This window comes from Protopterus annectens, chromosome 2.part1 (genome assembly GCF_019279795.1).
Source record: "Protopterus annectens isolate FY-2018-M chromosome 2.part1, PAN1.0, whole genome shotgun sequence".
Taxonomy (NCBI): Eukaryota; Metazoa; Chordata; order Ceratodontiformes; family Protopteridae; genus Protopterus; species Protopterus annectens.
This window is the reverse complement of record NC_056729.1, coordinates 1,462,949,720-1,462,965,013: the sequence shown is the minus strand read 5'-3', so window position 1 is coordinate 1,462,965,013 and position 15,294 is coordinate 1,462,949,720. Positions and strand designations below refer to the sequence as shown.

The window sequence follows — 15,294 nt, the reverse complement described above, 5'->3', positions numbered from 1 at the left end:
CATGGTAATTTAGGGATGCTCAGGAAGGTAGTATTAAAAAATTCAACTGCGTCATCAAGACTGAGGTACTTTAGAGGATGCCAGTTACATTCTTTCAGGGATGAGATGAATGTGAGTGGGTTAAAGTTTAGTTTTTTTACATATTTGATGGTAGATGACAGGTTTAGCTTGGTATAGGTATTTTTTGATTAGGAATGTTGGGGAGTGATCACTGAGGCTATCTGATAAGCAGTCTGTTATATATGACTGGGGGCCCTTACTGACTAGTATCCAATCCAGGGCAGTGTGCTTGTTGGAGTTTTTATTTATCTTGGTTGGTGACTGGACTAGTTGGGTGAAACCATGAAGATTTATATGATGGGTTGGATGGTTGCCAGAACAGGATTGCCAGTCAATATTGAAATCACCTAAAATTATAGTTTCTTGGGGGAGATGGTAAGTAGACCAGCTGAGGAGGTTTTCTAGTGGAGGGATGTTTTGGCCAGGTGGGAAGTAGCATCCAATTATGTTGATGGTTTTGTTTTGGTTTATTTTGAGGTTGGTATATATTATTTCTTCATTGCCTATTTGTGGAGCTGATGTGATTTTAAGATCTGGATGTTTAGATGCTGTTTAAATATTATAGCTACACCGCCTGCTTTCTTGTTTAGCCGGTCTACTCTTAATATGCCAAAACCGGTAGGGAGGATTCGTTCAATGGTAATGTGAGGTTTTAGCCAGGTTTCTGCCAGGATGACTATATCTGGGGAGTACAAGTCTATGGTGGCATAGAGTTCATGGACTTTGTTGGATATACTTGTAATATTTAGGCTTAGTCGAAGGAAGTCACTTGGCTTTCTATTGGCTGTGATATGGGCGAAGTTGTGGTTTCTAGTCTGATTATTAGGATTGGGGTTGGAGATGGTAGGGCCAGGGTTAGGGGTGGATGTCTCCACTTAGGGCTAGTTTTCATATGCATGAGGTTATTAGTTTTCTCAGTTTTTGAATGTGTTTGTTTATTAGGGAAACTTTATGATTGTGCTCTGTGGTTAACAGGTATGGTGGGTGGGTTACTATGTTAAGTTGTAGGGATGCTTTATGTTTGAGTAATATAGTTGCTAGAATATGCGGGGGGGGGTGCAATGGGATGGTTCTTGAGTTGGTTTGAGGGGAGCTGAGTGAGGGTGAGACATGAGTGACGGTGTGAGTACTAGTACAGTGGTAGTGGTCGAGTGGGGGAATGATGGAGTTTTGGTAGGATTAAGATATGCAAGGAGAGTGCATGCAGTGAGCATAGGTAAGGTATGCTTATACATGTTAGCTGAGGAGGAGCGATAGTAGTGGGAAGATGGAGGAGGTAGTGTTGGGTTTAATGCTGTGGTTGGCTATTGGAAAGATGGGAGGGGTGAGTGTAATAAAGATAAGACCACTGGGGATGGGAGGGAATAGGGGGCAGGGTAGGGAGCGAAGCGGGTAGAGACCCTGTTAGTTGCTCTTATGAGGGGGATGGAAACAATCAGGCAACAGAGTAAATTGATAAATGAACATATGACAGTGAATATGGAGACTCAGGTAGGTACCCTGTATTTACACAAACTATCAGTTAGCTGTGCCCCAGTTCAGGCGGTTTTAAGAAGTTCTATGGCAAAGCGAAGCATGAGGTGCTCAAAGGGTGGTTGTAGTTTTAAAAATGGTGCCTGCCACAGGCAATATTTATTAACTTTGGGATTGGTAATAAACAGGGAAGGGGGAGAACAAGGGTGTGAGCAGGCAGTTCTTTTGTACTGCTGCTAATGAGCCAAAGCAAAGACAAGTTTGTGTTTAAGAAACAATCAGAATTGACCAAGGACTGCTCTGAAACTAAGTAATTTCTTAACCATTTCTCAGGTGGAAAAACAGGATAACCTTGTATCAGTAGGCTACTGTGGTCTCAAGTTTAAATTAACTAACACACAGTATTTATCAGTTATGGATACTATTTGCTAACAGAAGGGAATAAGAGAGAAAATGGAAGAAGAGTGTGTGTGTGTGTGTGTGTGTGTGGGGGGGGGTGCTTACAAGCCAAAGCAAAGTGCTCTCCAGGGGATAATGAATACTGGCACAAACAGGTAGACACATACTCAAAGTTAACTTTAGCTGTTTTCAGACGGTTCAGTCCCGGACTGCGCATTTCTTATAAGAATGATAAAGGTGGTTGCCTTACTTATGGATAATACTGAACTCTACTATACAGCTTTAATTGGCTTCCTGTAAAAGAAAGATTAACCTATCTCTTAGGTGCTCTCATGTTTAAAGTTATAAATGAGGGATATTGCTATCCCCTTGAAAAGACAATTCCCATTCAGAGAGTAAATATACTCACTGAGAAGCAGACATCATCACAGTAATATACCCCCCCCCCCCAATTTAAAACATCCACTGGAGAACATGCCTTTCCCAAGCTTGGCCCAGCATTACAGAATAAATATCCCTGCCAAAGATAAAGATCAAAACACCCTCTTAGGGTTCAAGCTCATCAGGACACTGTTTCAACCTTGGATCTTTGCTTATATAAATAACATACTGTGCTTACAATGTAATGGGAGCCATAAAAGTCTTGTTCCAGGGTGAGAATAGGAGAGTTATGGACCAAAACAAGAAGGGTAAAAAAAAAAAAAAAAAAAAAACCTGTGTTATCCAGAATCACTCAAGCATATGACAAGCTCCCAAGAAAGCTGATCTGGACAGTACTGCGGTGGTCTGAAGTCCCAGAAACATTGGTAGAAATAGTGCAGGCTATGTACAAGAACTGAATGACAAGTACAAACAGTGTTCGGCCTGACAGAGGGGTTTACGAGTGGGTGTACACCAGGGTTCAGCTCTGACCCCACTGCTGTTCACATTGGTGATGGACTACATTAGCAAACAGGTTGCAGGGGGCTGGCCAACAAAGTTGCTGTATGCAGATGATGTGGCATTACAGGCAGACTCTGAGCTAGAACTTCAGCAAAGGATAGGAGAATTGAATGCAAAACTGAAGGCACATGGGATGAAACTAAGCACAGATAAGATGGTGGTAATAGCAGCAAACTGGGGAAAGCAGAAGCTGAGAAGAGACAGAAGGGAAGATAGTGGAACAGGTAAACAGCTTCAAATATCTGTGAGGGATGGTTAAGCTGAAGGGAAGTCTGAATGAAAAAATCAAAGCTAGAATCAGAGGGGCTGCAGTCAACTGGCATAGAGTGTCAGATGTAGTCTATGACAGAAGAATGCCAAAGAAGCTGAAAAGTATGTTGTACAACACAGTGGTGTGACCAGTACTACTGTATGTTACAGAAACCTGGGCAGTAAAGGCAGAACAGTTGAAGAAGCTAGAGCTAATGGAAATTAAGTGCCTGAGAAGGGAGGTAGGATGCACACTGTGGGACAGACGAAGAAATAAGTACATAAGAGCAGAAGCCAAAGTAGCTCCAATTGCAGAAAAAAACACAGAGAACAGGTTACAGTGGTTTGGACATGTACAGAGAAACAGAAGGCAACCTGGTGAGGAAGATTTGGGACAAACAGGAAGGTAAGAGGAAGCGAGGATGTGAAGCAAAAAAGATGGACGGATTGTGTGAAAGATCTGCGACAGTCAGGCATGAGTGTTGAAGAAGGCAGGAGTGTGGCACTGAATCAATAGAGTTGGTGACAATTAACACGATACCCTGACCTCATGCAGAAAAAATGGGAAAAAGGGGGCTGATGATGATGATCCAGAATCATTCAAATTTGTGTACAATCACTACTGTCTTCCACTAACAGACTTCACATCAAACACTCCCCTACAATCTTCAAGCAAAGATTTTAAGTCTTCTCAGTTTTCAAAAAACACAGATCCATCAGGCTAGAAGAAAAGTTTTTCAGCAAAGCAGTACCCAAGTGGAACTATCTGCCTTAAGAGATTAGAAGTGAACTGATTACTTTACTTTTCAGGAAAAAAGTAGTAGTCACTTGAACCATTGTACCAAAATAAATCTCATAATGTACCCAATACACTTGACAACAACTCCCATTAAAACTAACGCAATAATAATCCACCCTATTCATTTTGAGCCAACATTTGTTATCAATACATTCAACATGTTAACAGTTAACTTGCTTTACAAAAGTTGTGGGTTATTTCTGAAAATACATACGATGCGTACATTTCTGGTACTGTTTATACATCTGTTATAAACAGACTGTGTAACTATTCAAATGTTAAACTATAAATATTCTTATGCTGTCATACTGTACGTGAAAGTGTTCCACAGACGACTCCACCTACATGATGAGGGAGTGAATGAATAAATTAATGCATGCATGAATAAATAAAATAAGGACACCTGTTTGAACAGGGACCACTGTAAAGGGTCTAACAGTAAGTCCTAAAGTCTTCCAAAATTTCTTCTGGATATGTCATAAGTCTTGGAGCAGGTCTCATTGCCTGTTTGGTTACCCTTCTTGCCACCATCTGCCTGAGGGAGAGCACCAAGGTGTACTAGCTGTGTACTAGCAGAGTTCTCAAATTATAGTGTTTTTCTTCAGAACTTTGGACTAAATTAAAATCTAGCTTTGGTCAGGTCCTTTTTTCTTACTTGTATCAAAGCAGTGGTCCACCCAGTCTTACCAGGCTTGTAGGGTACGATTAACTCTTCACAAATGTTCTGTGTACTAGTTATAGCTGTTCTTGCAAACGCTTTGAAAACATCAGCTGTTCTGAAGTTATGTAACAAGGCCTCACAATGCTACATTAGACAATCATCACAATCTAAGAGTACACGTTTAACTTTACTAACACATGACATCATATACATTTAATAATCAGTGACATCATATACATGAAAGTTCTGGACAGGGTGACTGATAAACGGATACGAACAGTTGTAGAAAGCAAGATGGGAGATGAGCAGTTTGGATTCAGATCAGGATGCAGCACAAATGACCTGCTGTTTGCATTGAGAAGAAGCTAGAGATGAGGACAGAGTCCAACTGGGCATTCCTAGACTTGGAGAAAGCATATGACAAGGTCCCAAGAAAGCTGATCTGGGCAGTACTGTGGTGGTTTGAAGTCCCAGAAACATTTGCAGAATTAGTGCAGGCTATGTACAAGGACCCAATGACTCAAGTACGAACAGTGTTCGACCTCACAGAGGGGCTCCCAGTGGGAGTGGGTGTACATCAGGGTTCAGCTCTGAGACCACTGCTATTTATACTGGTGATGGACTACATTAGCAAACAGGTTGGAGGGGAGGGATCAACAAATCTGCTGTATGCAGATGATGTGCCAGTGCAGGCAGGCTCTGAGCTAGAACTTCAGCCAAGGATAGGAGAATGGAATGTAAATCTGAAGGGCACATGGGTTTAAACTAAGCACAGATAAGATGGTGGTAATGGCAGCAAATTGGGGAACTCAGAAGAAGCTGAGAATAAAAACAGAAAGGAAAATAGTGGAACAGGTAAACCGCTTCAAGTATCTGAAAGGGGTAGTTGAGGAGAAGGGTAGTCTGAATGAAGAGGTCAAAGCTAGAATCAGAGAGGCTGCAGCCAACTAACAAGATTATCAGGTGTAGACTATGACAGAAGAATGCCAAAGAAGCTGAAAAGTAAGGTGTACAAGACAGTGGTGTGACCAGTACTACTGTATGGTACAGAAACCTGGGCAGTAAAGACAGAATAGTTGAAGAAGCTAGAGGTGATGGAAATGAAGTGCCTGAGAAAGGCCGTAGGATGCACAATGTGGGACAGGGGAAGAAATGAGGACATAAGCAGAAGCCAAAGTAGCTTCAATTGCAGAAAAGATCAAAGAGAACAGATTATGATGGTTTGGGCACATGTAGAAAGGCAGAAAAAAATCGGGTGAGGAAGACTTAGGATAGACAGGAAGAAGGTAAGAGGAAACAATGACGTTAAGGAAAGAGTTGGCTGGATTGTGTGAAAGAAGATCTGTGACAGGCATGAGTGTTGAAGAAGGCAGGAGTGTAGCACTGAATCGAGAGAGTTGGCGACAGTTAACACAATACCCCGACCCCATGTAGAAAAATGGGAAAAAGGGGGGGGGGTCATGATGATGATGACATCATATACTTTTAATAACTCATGACATTATGCAAAACATTCTGCAGAGAAGGCCAAGATATACTGGGTCACCACTTACTAAAAAGGTTAGCAGCATCAATTGTTTGCACTCTCTAATTAATCTTCTTAAACAGTACAAAAGTATTCAAAACTGACTTACAGAAAATATACATCCTAAATGAAACTGCAGACCAAGAGGAGTACTTACTTGTGTTGGAAGAAGCCCCCAAGACTGATTGGAGCGAATTTGCCTGTCAACCAAATCTCCATCACAAATGCTGTCAGCAGTTTTACTCAGTAACATTAAGTGCTTCTTAAGGTCCCCCCTAACAGAATGACAAAACGTGTGGTTTAATATGCATTCTTCAGGGAAATTACCACAATGTTCATCTTTTTTTCAGTACAGAAATTGCTGCATATTGAGACACTAAACTGTTTACAAATCATTACAAACTTAATATTTATGGCGTCTTAAAAAAATCTTCCTACTGTGATCACTATAAAGATTAGTTTGTGTGAAACAGTTCGCCATCTACCCTTTTTATGTAGTATGTACGGTTGTACTGATATAGACATTTGCTTGAAGTATAAGGTTATTATCTGATTTTGTCAAATGGGTCAGAATACAACCACTGGGAGTTAAAAGTACAAACTTCAAAAGCTGCTTTCGGGAGAATGAATTAAAGACTAAAATAAGAGCTGTCATATACATCTTTGAATACGCGGTGAGTTGTGCTTCTGTAAAATTAAAATATACTGTTTGTTGTTCCATTTCAACACTGGTAATGCAAAGAAGCAGAAAAACATTATACAGTTAAAAAAAAACTGTTCAAGTAAACTATATTGTTATACTGACAGTTTACCTACAGTGGATATAAAAAGTGTACACACCCTTGTTAAAATGCCAGGTTTTTGTGATATAAAAAAATGAGACCACAAAAAAATCATTTCAAAACTTTTCCCACCTTTAATATGACCTATAACCTATACAATTCAATCGAAAAGCAAACAAATCTTTTAGGGAAAAAAATAAAAAACGTAAAATACGCTGGTTGCATAAGTGTGCACACCCTTAAACTAATACTTTGCTGAAGCACCTTTTGATTTAATCATAGCATTCAGTGTTCTTGGGCAGGAGTCTATCAACATGGCATATCTTGACTTGGCAATATTTGCCCACTCTTGCTTGCAAAAGTGCTCCAAATCTGTCAAAGTGTGAGGGCATCTCTTGTGCACAGTGCTTTTCAGGTCACCCCACAAATTTTCTATTGGATTTAGGTCTGGGCTCTGGCTGGGCCGTTCCAAAACTATTTTCTTTTGATGAAGCCATTCTTTTGTTGATTTGGATGTATGCTTGGGGGGTCCACTGTTGTGTTGAAAGGTGAATTTTCTCTTCAGCTTTCTAGCAGACATCTGAAGGTTTTGGGCCAAAAGTGACTGGTATTTGGAACTGTTCATAATTCCCACACCTTGACTAAAGCCCTAGTTCCAGATGAAGAAAACAACCCCAAAGCATGATACTGCCCACCACCATGTTTCATCATGGGGATAGTGTTCTTTTGGTGATGTGAAGTGTTGTTTTTGCGCCAAACATACCTTTTGGAATTGTGGCAAAAAAGTTCAACCTTGGTCTCATCAGACCATAACACATTTTCCCACATGCTTTTGGGAAACTTTATGTATTGTTTTGCAAATTTTAGCCGGGCCTGGATGTTTTTCTGTGTAAGAAAAGGCTTCCGTCTTGCAACCCTACCCTATAGGCCAGACATATGGAGAATACAGGAGATTGTTGGCACATGTAGTACCACAACCATTACTTGCCAAAAATTCCTGCAGCTCCTTCAGTGTTGTTGTAGGTCTATTGGCAGCCTCCTTGACCAGTTTTCATCTTGTCTTTTCATCAATTTTGGAGGGACGTCCAGTTCTTTGCAATGTCACTGTTGTCCCATACCTTCTCCACTTTTTGATGACTGTCTTCACTGTGTTCCATGGTATATCCAATACTGTAGAAATTTTTTGTACCCTTCTCCTGACTGATACCTTTCAACAATGAGATCCCTTTGATGCTTTGTAAGCTCTCTGCGAACCATGGCTTTTGGTGTCGCAGGCAACTGAGTAAATGTCAGGAAAATCCTACTAGGATAGCTGAACTTTATTTGGGGTTAATCAGAGTCTCTAATTGATGGCAGGTGTGTACCCACGACGACTTAACGTTGTAATTAAAGCAAAAGGTGCTTCAAAGTATTAGTTTAAGGGTGTGCAAACTTATGCAACCAGCTTATTGTGCGTTTATTTTTTATATTTTTCCCCTAACAGATTTGTTTGTTTTTCAATTGAATTGCACAGGTTATAGGTCACTTTAAAGGTGGGAAAAGTTTTGAAATGATTTACTGTGGTCTCATTTTTTATATCACAAAAACCTGGCATTTTAACAGGGGTGTGTACACTTTTTATATCCACTGTATAACAGGGAAAAAATACCCCAGAATTATTTGTGGATGCAGAACTACAAAGAATAAGCATTACTCTCTTGACAACAATATGTGATAACTATTAAGACTGTCATATGGTAACGCATCATCAATTTTCCAATGATCAGAACCCTTTTACAAACATGAGAGATTTACAATTTATGAATAAAAAATTGCAACACGATAATTTGGTGGCAGCATTTGCAGAAAAGAAGCCATTTTTTTATCATTACTACATAAAGTGGTACTTCCTTGAATAAAATTCTGCTAATGTGGTGGTAGGGGTGCTGCTTATGAAAGTAACTCTAAATTCTTAAAAAACAAAATGACACCTCCAAAACGGTGCCTGCTGAAAGCATGAAGTCAATTGAGACTCTCAGAAATTTAACTGAGGATTATGAGGAATACCTTGGAAATACTGCCTCTACCACAAGGTACAGCAAAGGAGTTGAAATAAAATGCTGGGACAGTTAGCCGTAAGAAAAAGATGCATCAGAGTCTTACAAAAGGATATGTACCCTGTCAGAAAGGGATAATTTGAAGGTGGTACAGTTTGTTAGTGAAGGCAGATAGAATTTTTTTAAAAATAAAACAGGAACTCACTTATAACACGACCACAGTCTAACAATGCGAACAGTTTGCAGTGGGTGAATGAAACTTGGAGGAACACTCTAGCATACACCTCCTGAAGGGAGTCCTCAGTCCTATATGCCCAATATTAGCTAATGTTCCCCTTAAATATACATTTGCAGTCTTTCCCAGGCCCTATTGAAGGAAGGGAAAAAAAAAATGAAAAGTAAAGACTTGGCATTATAAGGAAGTATTTAAAAATGCGAATACATGTATTATAATTAATCACATCATTGTCTTTCATGAAGATACCTAAACTGGTTGGAATTACCTCACCAGCTTCTATTCTCACAACTACAAATAATTCACTCAATAATATACCTGCAGTCCTTCTGCCCTAGCCAATCTCCCCTCATCTCTCAATATTCCCCTACTAGGTCTCTACATAGCTCTGACCTAAACCTGCTACAAATATACAAACCAAAGACTAAAATTGCCTGCAACCTCTACAGCTACAATCCTACCATATCGTGGAACAAATTACCACTAGAAATCAGGTCTCTCAAACATCCAAACCAATTCAAAACTGCCACTAGAGTATACCTACAAACTCACTGGTCCTGCCTCTGCACCCATCCCTTCCTGAACCACCTTACTATCCTACAAGTCACTCAACTACCTGTCGTCTTTTCCTTACTTAATCTGTCAGTTACACTCTAGCCTCAAACATGTGTAATCACCAAAACTACAAATCCTTTTAGTTCTTAACCTCCTTAAAGTATCACTCTACTTCATCTCTCATTTCCACTTTTGATGTCACATATCTCAAGAAATAACTACAAACACTATAGAATTTTTTTCGCTATTTTATTAAAAACATTTTGTATTGCATAACTTCTTTTACTTACGCTTATTATGATTTTCTACTATTTTCTGTAAAACTGTATTTCCTTGCATGTATACATTGTAACCTGCTGATACTCAAATTCAAAAATTGTAAAAACTGGGGAGCTTTTCTCCTCGGGCCTCTGTTGAAAAAGGGCTACTCAGTTCAGTTGGACAAACCCGGTCAACAAATGTAAAATAAAATAAATCAGATCTTGTAGCAATATCAACTCCTTGTACAGTAACATCAGTCATAATGAAAGAATGGAAGCTGTTAGCAAGGCAGTAGCGATCTTTTACCAATACATACCCTATATATTTGGCTTTTAAGAAAGAATTGTTTTTTTTTTTTTTTTTGAAAAATGTTTAAAAATGTAAAACTATTTAGACATTTTTACAGATAACAGCTTAATGAAAGGTTTAACAAAGTCTTATACACCTCTAAGCTAGAATTTAATTTGAGTATGGAAAGGACTGCTTGTTCCTGTACATGACTAATTTTAAAAAAGTCTAATGGTCTGGGCAGAGGGATAGCAAAGAAAGATGTACCCAATAAAAGCACTGAATATGCACAAAGCTGTTATCCATGGTATATAATAAATATTCCTAAGAACTATATTCAGGAAATACTCAGGAACAGAAAGACCCAATATCAGAACTGGTCTGCCATGCATTAAAGCTCAGCTTCTAGCAAGGGGCAGTTCTGTTACCTTCAGACATCAGTAACACATAAATGTTTAGAATAGCATTATATCTAGGAGAAGCAAAGGCACTGAAAAACACGTGGGGCAGGCATTATGTTAAATTTATGGATCGAATGATGCCATTATTTCCATTCAGCCAGTGGCAAGCAGAAAGGACAATTAAAAGGTTCTGGGACACTTGATGTAGTAAATATGCTTATCTAAATATTTCCAAGTTTGCCCCACATATTCAGGAGAGCCAGAAAAATAAAAGGAATATTTTCCACATTTGTCCAAGTTCCTTCCCAAACTGAGCAATCTAATAAATGTGGTATACACAATTGTTTGTTATGTGGCACTCAAATATGTTGTTTCTAACAGCTTTGTCATTCACAATAATGTTAATCAGTACTTTAAAGACAACTATGGAAACCATTACAATAAAAGCACTGTACGCATTTCTATAAGTTGCCTTCGCTGAAGGTTGGGCGTCGGGCTGGCAACTCGGCACCATAAAAATAGACTGCCAATCATTAGCTGACTGGAGTTCCGCTGTGGCGACCCCTAACCAGGAAAAGCCGAAAAGACAACACACACGTGCGTTTCTATAAGTAAAATGATTTTCTGGAAAAACTGAAAGAATGCTCCTTGTAAGAATACTCAAACACTTAAGAGGTATACTGAACAATAACATGCTAAATGCTTTAAAAAAAACATATAAAACTGAACCTAAAAAACTCTGCATCATATTGCAGATGTAGTTAAAAAAAAAGGTTATTCATAAAAGGGGAATCCTACACTGCTCACTGTTAAAATGTGAAATGAAATGATAGCCAAGTCTAAATACTGCAGGAATTGTATCACTGCTAAAAATCAAAAAAGAAGAATGTGCATTCACTGGCTGTTTTAAATGATTTTTTATCTTTATAAAGAAGTGGTCCTTACTGTTTTAATGTTTGTGAACCTGAAGAAGGATCAGTTACAGTGAAAACTTGCTGTGATCAACTTTTATTTCATTCATATGTACAAAGAGAGAGAGAGAGAGAGACGCATGTATGTACTTGTGAATATACATGCACGTGTTTGCTCATGGATACACACACGTTCCTTCTACAAGTATCCTCTCACAGACTTTCCAGAGTGACTCCCTGAAAAAAAGCTAATGCTTACTGTGCTCAAGCAAAAAGCCAGAATTACGGAGATAATGGTCAAACAAGCAATTTTTGGGCATACAACACATCTGTGCAATACCAGGCAAAGTCTGTAAATCCAGTTACCATTCATAAGCCTGCTCAGTGAATTTGCAAATTCATTCTGTATTTCTGAAAGATTCACAAATACGCAATATGAAGACTGAGCTGAAAGGCCTAGTGTCAGAACAGGTCGTCACCTTTTACAAACTTTAATGAATTTGGGTTCCCTTGTTTGTGGACATATCCCCTACTGCAGTGGTGTCATCTGCAAAGACCAGAAAGTGTCCTTGAATTAAGATATCTTGGAAGGATGTCAAGAGTCTATAGGTTGTACTTCTTTCAGAGACTGATATGTAGTAACCTGTCGTTTTTAGATGAATTTCCTTGGAGTGACAAATTGCTAAAGTGGCTTCCACTGAAATCCAGACATTGTCAGTTGCTGCATTAATAGAGGATGATTGAAGGACATTTCTCTGCATAAAATCTAAGGGACTGCTTGTAAAATATGACATAGGTTCAAATGGAGATTACAAGAAACAACTGTATAAAATAGCCTGCCAAACATTAGTGCTTGCGTGCAACACAAAAGCTGGCAATAGATATTTAAAAAGACTGTCATATTTTAGGTAGGAATAACTTCTTATCATAACTACTACTCCATCCATATCATTTTGAATTGTGAATGGCATCACATGCCTATACAAAAAGGAAAAAGTACCGAATTATATTAAGATACACAGAGTGCAAATAGCAATGTTACAGGAGACGCATCTGGAAAGAAATGAGCATGTGAATTTGATAAAGAAAGGATTTCGGGAGGAATACTGAAAGAGGAAGAAAAATTATAATGGCAGATTTGAGGTAGTAAGGGGCTACTAGCAAGGGAAGAAGATTATGCTGGCATGTATTTATGCTCTACCTAAAACTGCTATTATGGAGCTTAAGGAAATTTTGTAACAAATAATCAGCTTTCAGCAATGAATATTACTTACAGGTGGGGAATGGAATTTGGGGGACCTAGAAGGGAAAATGTAACAAAACAGGATAGATTTCTGAAGAAATATATGAAATATTTGGTATGGAAGATATGAATTCAGTAGTAAATACTCCAGAGAATTTACACATTATTCCCCCAAGGAACATTAACTGGGGCTTGACTAGGTAGAAACTGTATTTCACATAAACATGAGCATTTAACTGAAAGCTTTGACATACATCCAATAACTATTTCAGATCATGTGCCAATAACAAGTAAGATAAAAATGCAGAGTATTAGGGTAAAAGTAAGACAGTGGCACTTCTCTACCTTCCTGTTAAAAAGAGAGGAATTTAAGAAATGGGTAGTAGATATTACTTGAGAGTTATTAGGGAACATAGAAATTTCTTGATAAGTTATATAGCTAGTGAGTCGGATACAATGAAAGTGGATTTTAAAAGCTGGGTAGAAATAAAAGAAAAAGAAAAAAAATATGTTTAAGTAGTAAAAGGAATTACTTAGAGGGTCTGACTAAGTTTAAAATATTGCAGAAGGCAAAATCTCACAGAAGAAGGGCAACTGCACAATGATAAAGTGAAAACAAGGAGTATTTGGATAATATGCATGAGTTTAGAAAGACTGCTGTTAAGCAACTTTTTTTTCCTGATAATTCCAGAGCACAAAAACTTTTAGCATAACGACTTCAAAGTAGAAAGGGTTCTTGCTAAACTTAGGGAGCCTATGACAAGAAAAATAATCAGATATTTTAGAAATGTTATGACAATTTGTATACAGCAGAGACATATGTGGAAATCAAGAAACAGCACAAACAGAAGTATGCCAAGGTTAGAGGTACAGGAGGTTCAACAATGAACAATTACAGTATGAGATGAGATAAACAAGGCAACATAAAAAACAATCTGCAGGAAAGTCTCCAGGACTAGATAGTATTCCTGTGGAAGTTTGGAAGTTAGGAAGGAAGGAAGGAAGAAAGTGATAAATATCTGTAAGGTTTTGTTTAACACAGTATTTTAGAAGGAGGGGAAAACACCAACATTCAGAGAAAAATGTCTGGTGGCTGAAATACCAAACAGTAAAGATCCATCAGAACCAGCTTCATATAGGCCCATTTCAACTTTAAACCACGATTATAAAGTGTTTCAGTCCATTAAAGAAAGGCAAACATGTTGCCAAAATTGATAGAGCTGGATCAACATAGTTTAAAATAATGATCCAGATGGAAGGAGAGTGTACAAAATACTGTTGTTGGTGGCAAGTCGATTAAGAGAAAGCATTCGACAGCGTAAGCTGAGATTTTATGAGTAGAGCAATGGAGGCATTTGCATTACCTGACACACTAAGGTTAATCAGGAGGATGTTATGAGGGATTGGAGGCAAAAATTAAAGTGGGAAGGTTCCTCTCTGACAAGCTGTCTCGGATGGTGGTGGGTTTTGGATTACCTGATTTGAAAAAATATTTTAGAGTTGTACAGTTGAGGTTCATATGCATAACAAAGTTATAACTCAAAGTGGAAAGGGAGAATGATGAAATTCAAGAAATATGGAGTAAGGGGGATTTTGGATGCAGATCATTAAGAATAGCAACAGCCATAGAGAATATTATTGAATTACTGTAAAAAGGGGAAGAATCTAAGTATGGTATGGATAGATTACAAAAAAGCATGTAACAGTATTCCACATTCACAGACAGTGCTTAAAAATGTTTAAGACAGACCCTACACTGGTTACATTACAGCAACAATAAAACAGTGGCAAACCCATGATAAGAGACAAATTATTATTCCATTGATAACAATTGAAAGGGGGATATTCTAAGGTGACTCTTACTCTGGCTCTTTTGTTTTGCCCTTAACCCATTAAGCTATCAACTTGACAGATTAGGTCACGGCTACAATTTGGCTCCAGAAAATGACAGCGTAAAGACCTCTCATCATCTTTTTGTGGATGACTTAAAACTGTACAGTTCATCAGAAGAGGAACTGAAAGCACAACTGCAAGTGGTCAACATTTTTCAGATTATATAAGAATGTCATTTGGTCTTGATAAATTTGCAAAAGCAACCTTTAAAGCAGGAAAGCTGCAGCACCAAGAAAACATCAGCCTAGGACAGGAATGTGATAAAAAAAACTTGAGGACGAGGCAGTGTATAAGTATTTGGGAACTGAAGAATGATCAACAATAAAACATGAACAAATGCAAATATAACATAGCAAGGAATATTTTATAAGACTAAAATTAATACTGAAAACAGCGCTGACATCTAGGAACAAAGTCCAAGCTATAAACCAATTTGCTCTTCCTGTCCTAACTTACAGTTTTGGAGTGACTGACTGGCCCCAAAAGCTGTTGGATCTGTTTGACAGGAAAACAAGAATGCTTCATATGCTCAAATGATTTATAAAAAAAAATCAGTGTATACCAGGACAATATATTTCCCA

General features: G+C 38.4%; 1 protein-coding gene across 1 annotated transcript in view; it reads right to left on the bottom strand.

Annotated features, from left to right (window-relative positions):
• Positions 1-15,294, bottom strand: part of RFC1 (replication factor C subunit 1) — a 1,497,679-nt gene that overhangs the window by 301,192 nt on the left and 1,181,193 nt on the right. The window contains exon 19 of the mRNA XM_044063570.1: positions 6,266-6,383. Within this exon, the coding sequence (XP_043919505.1) occupies positions 6,266-6,383 (118 nt within the window). The remainder of the gene's footprint in view (positions 1-6,265; positions 6,384-15,294) is intronic.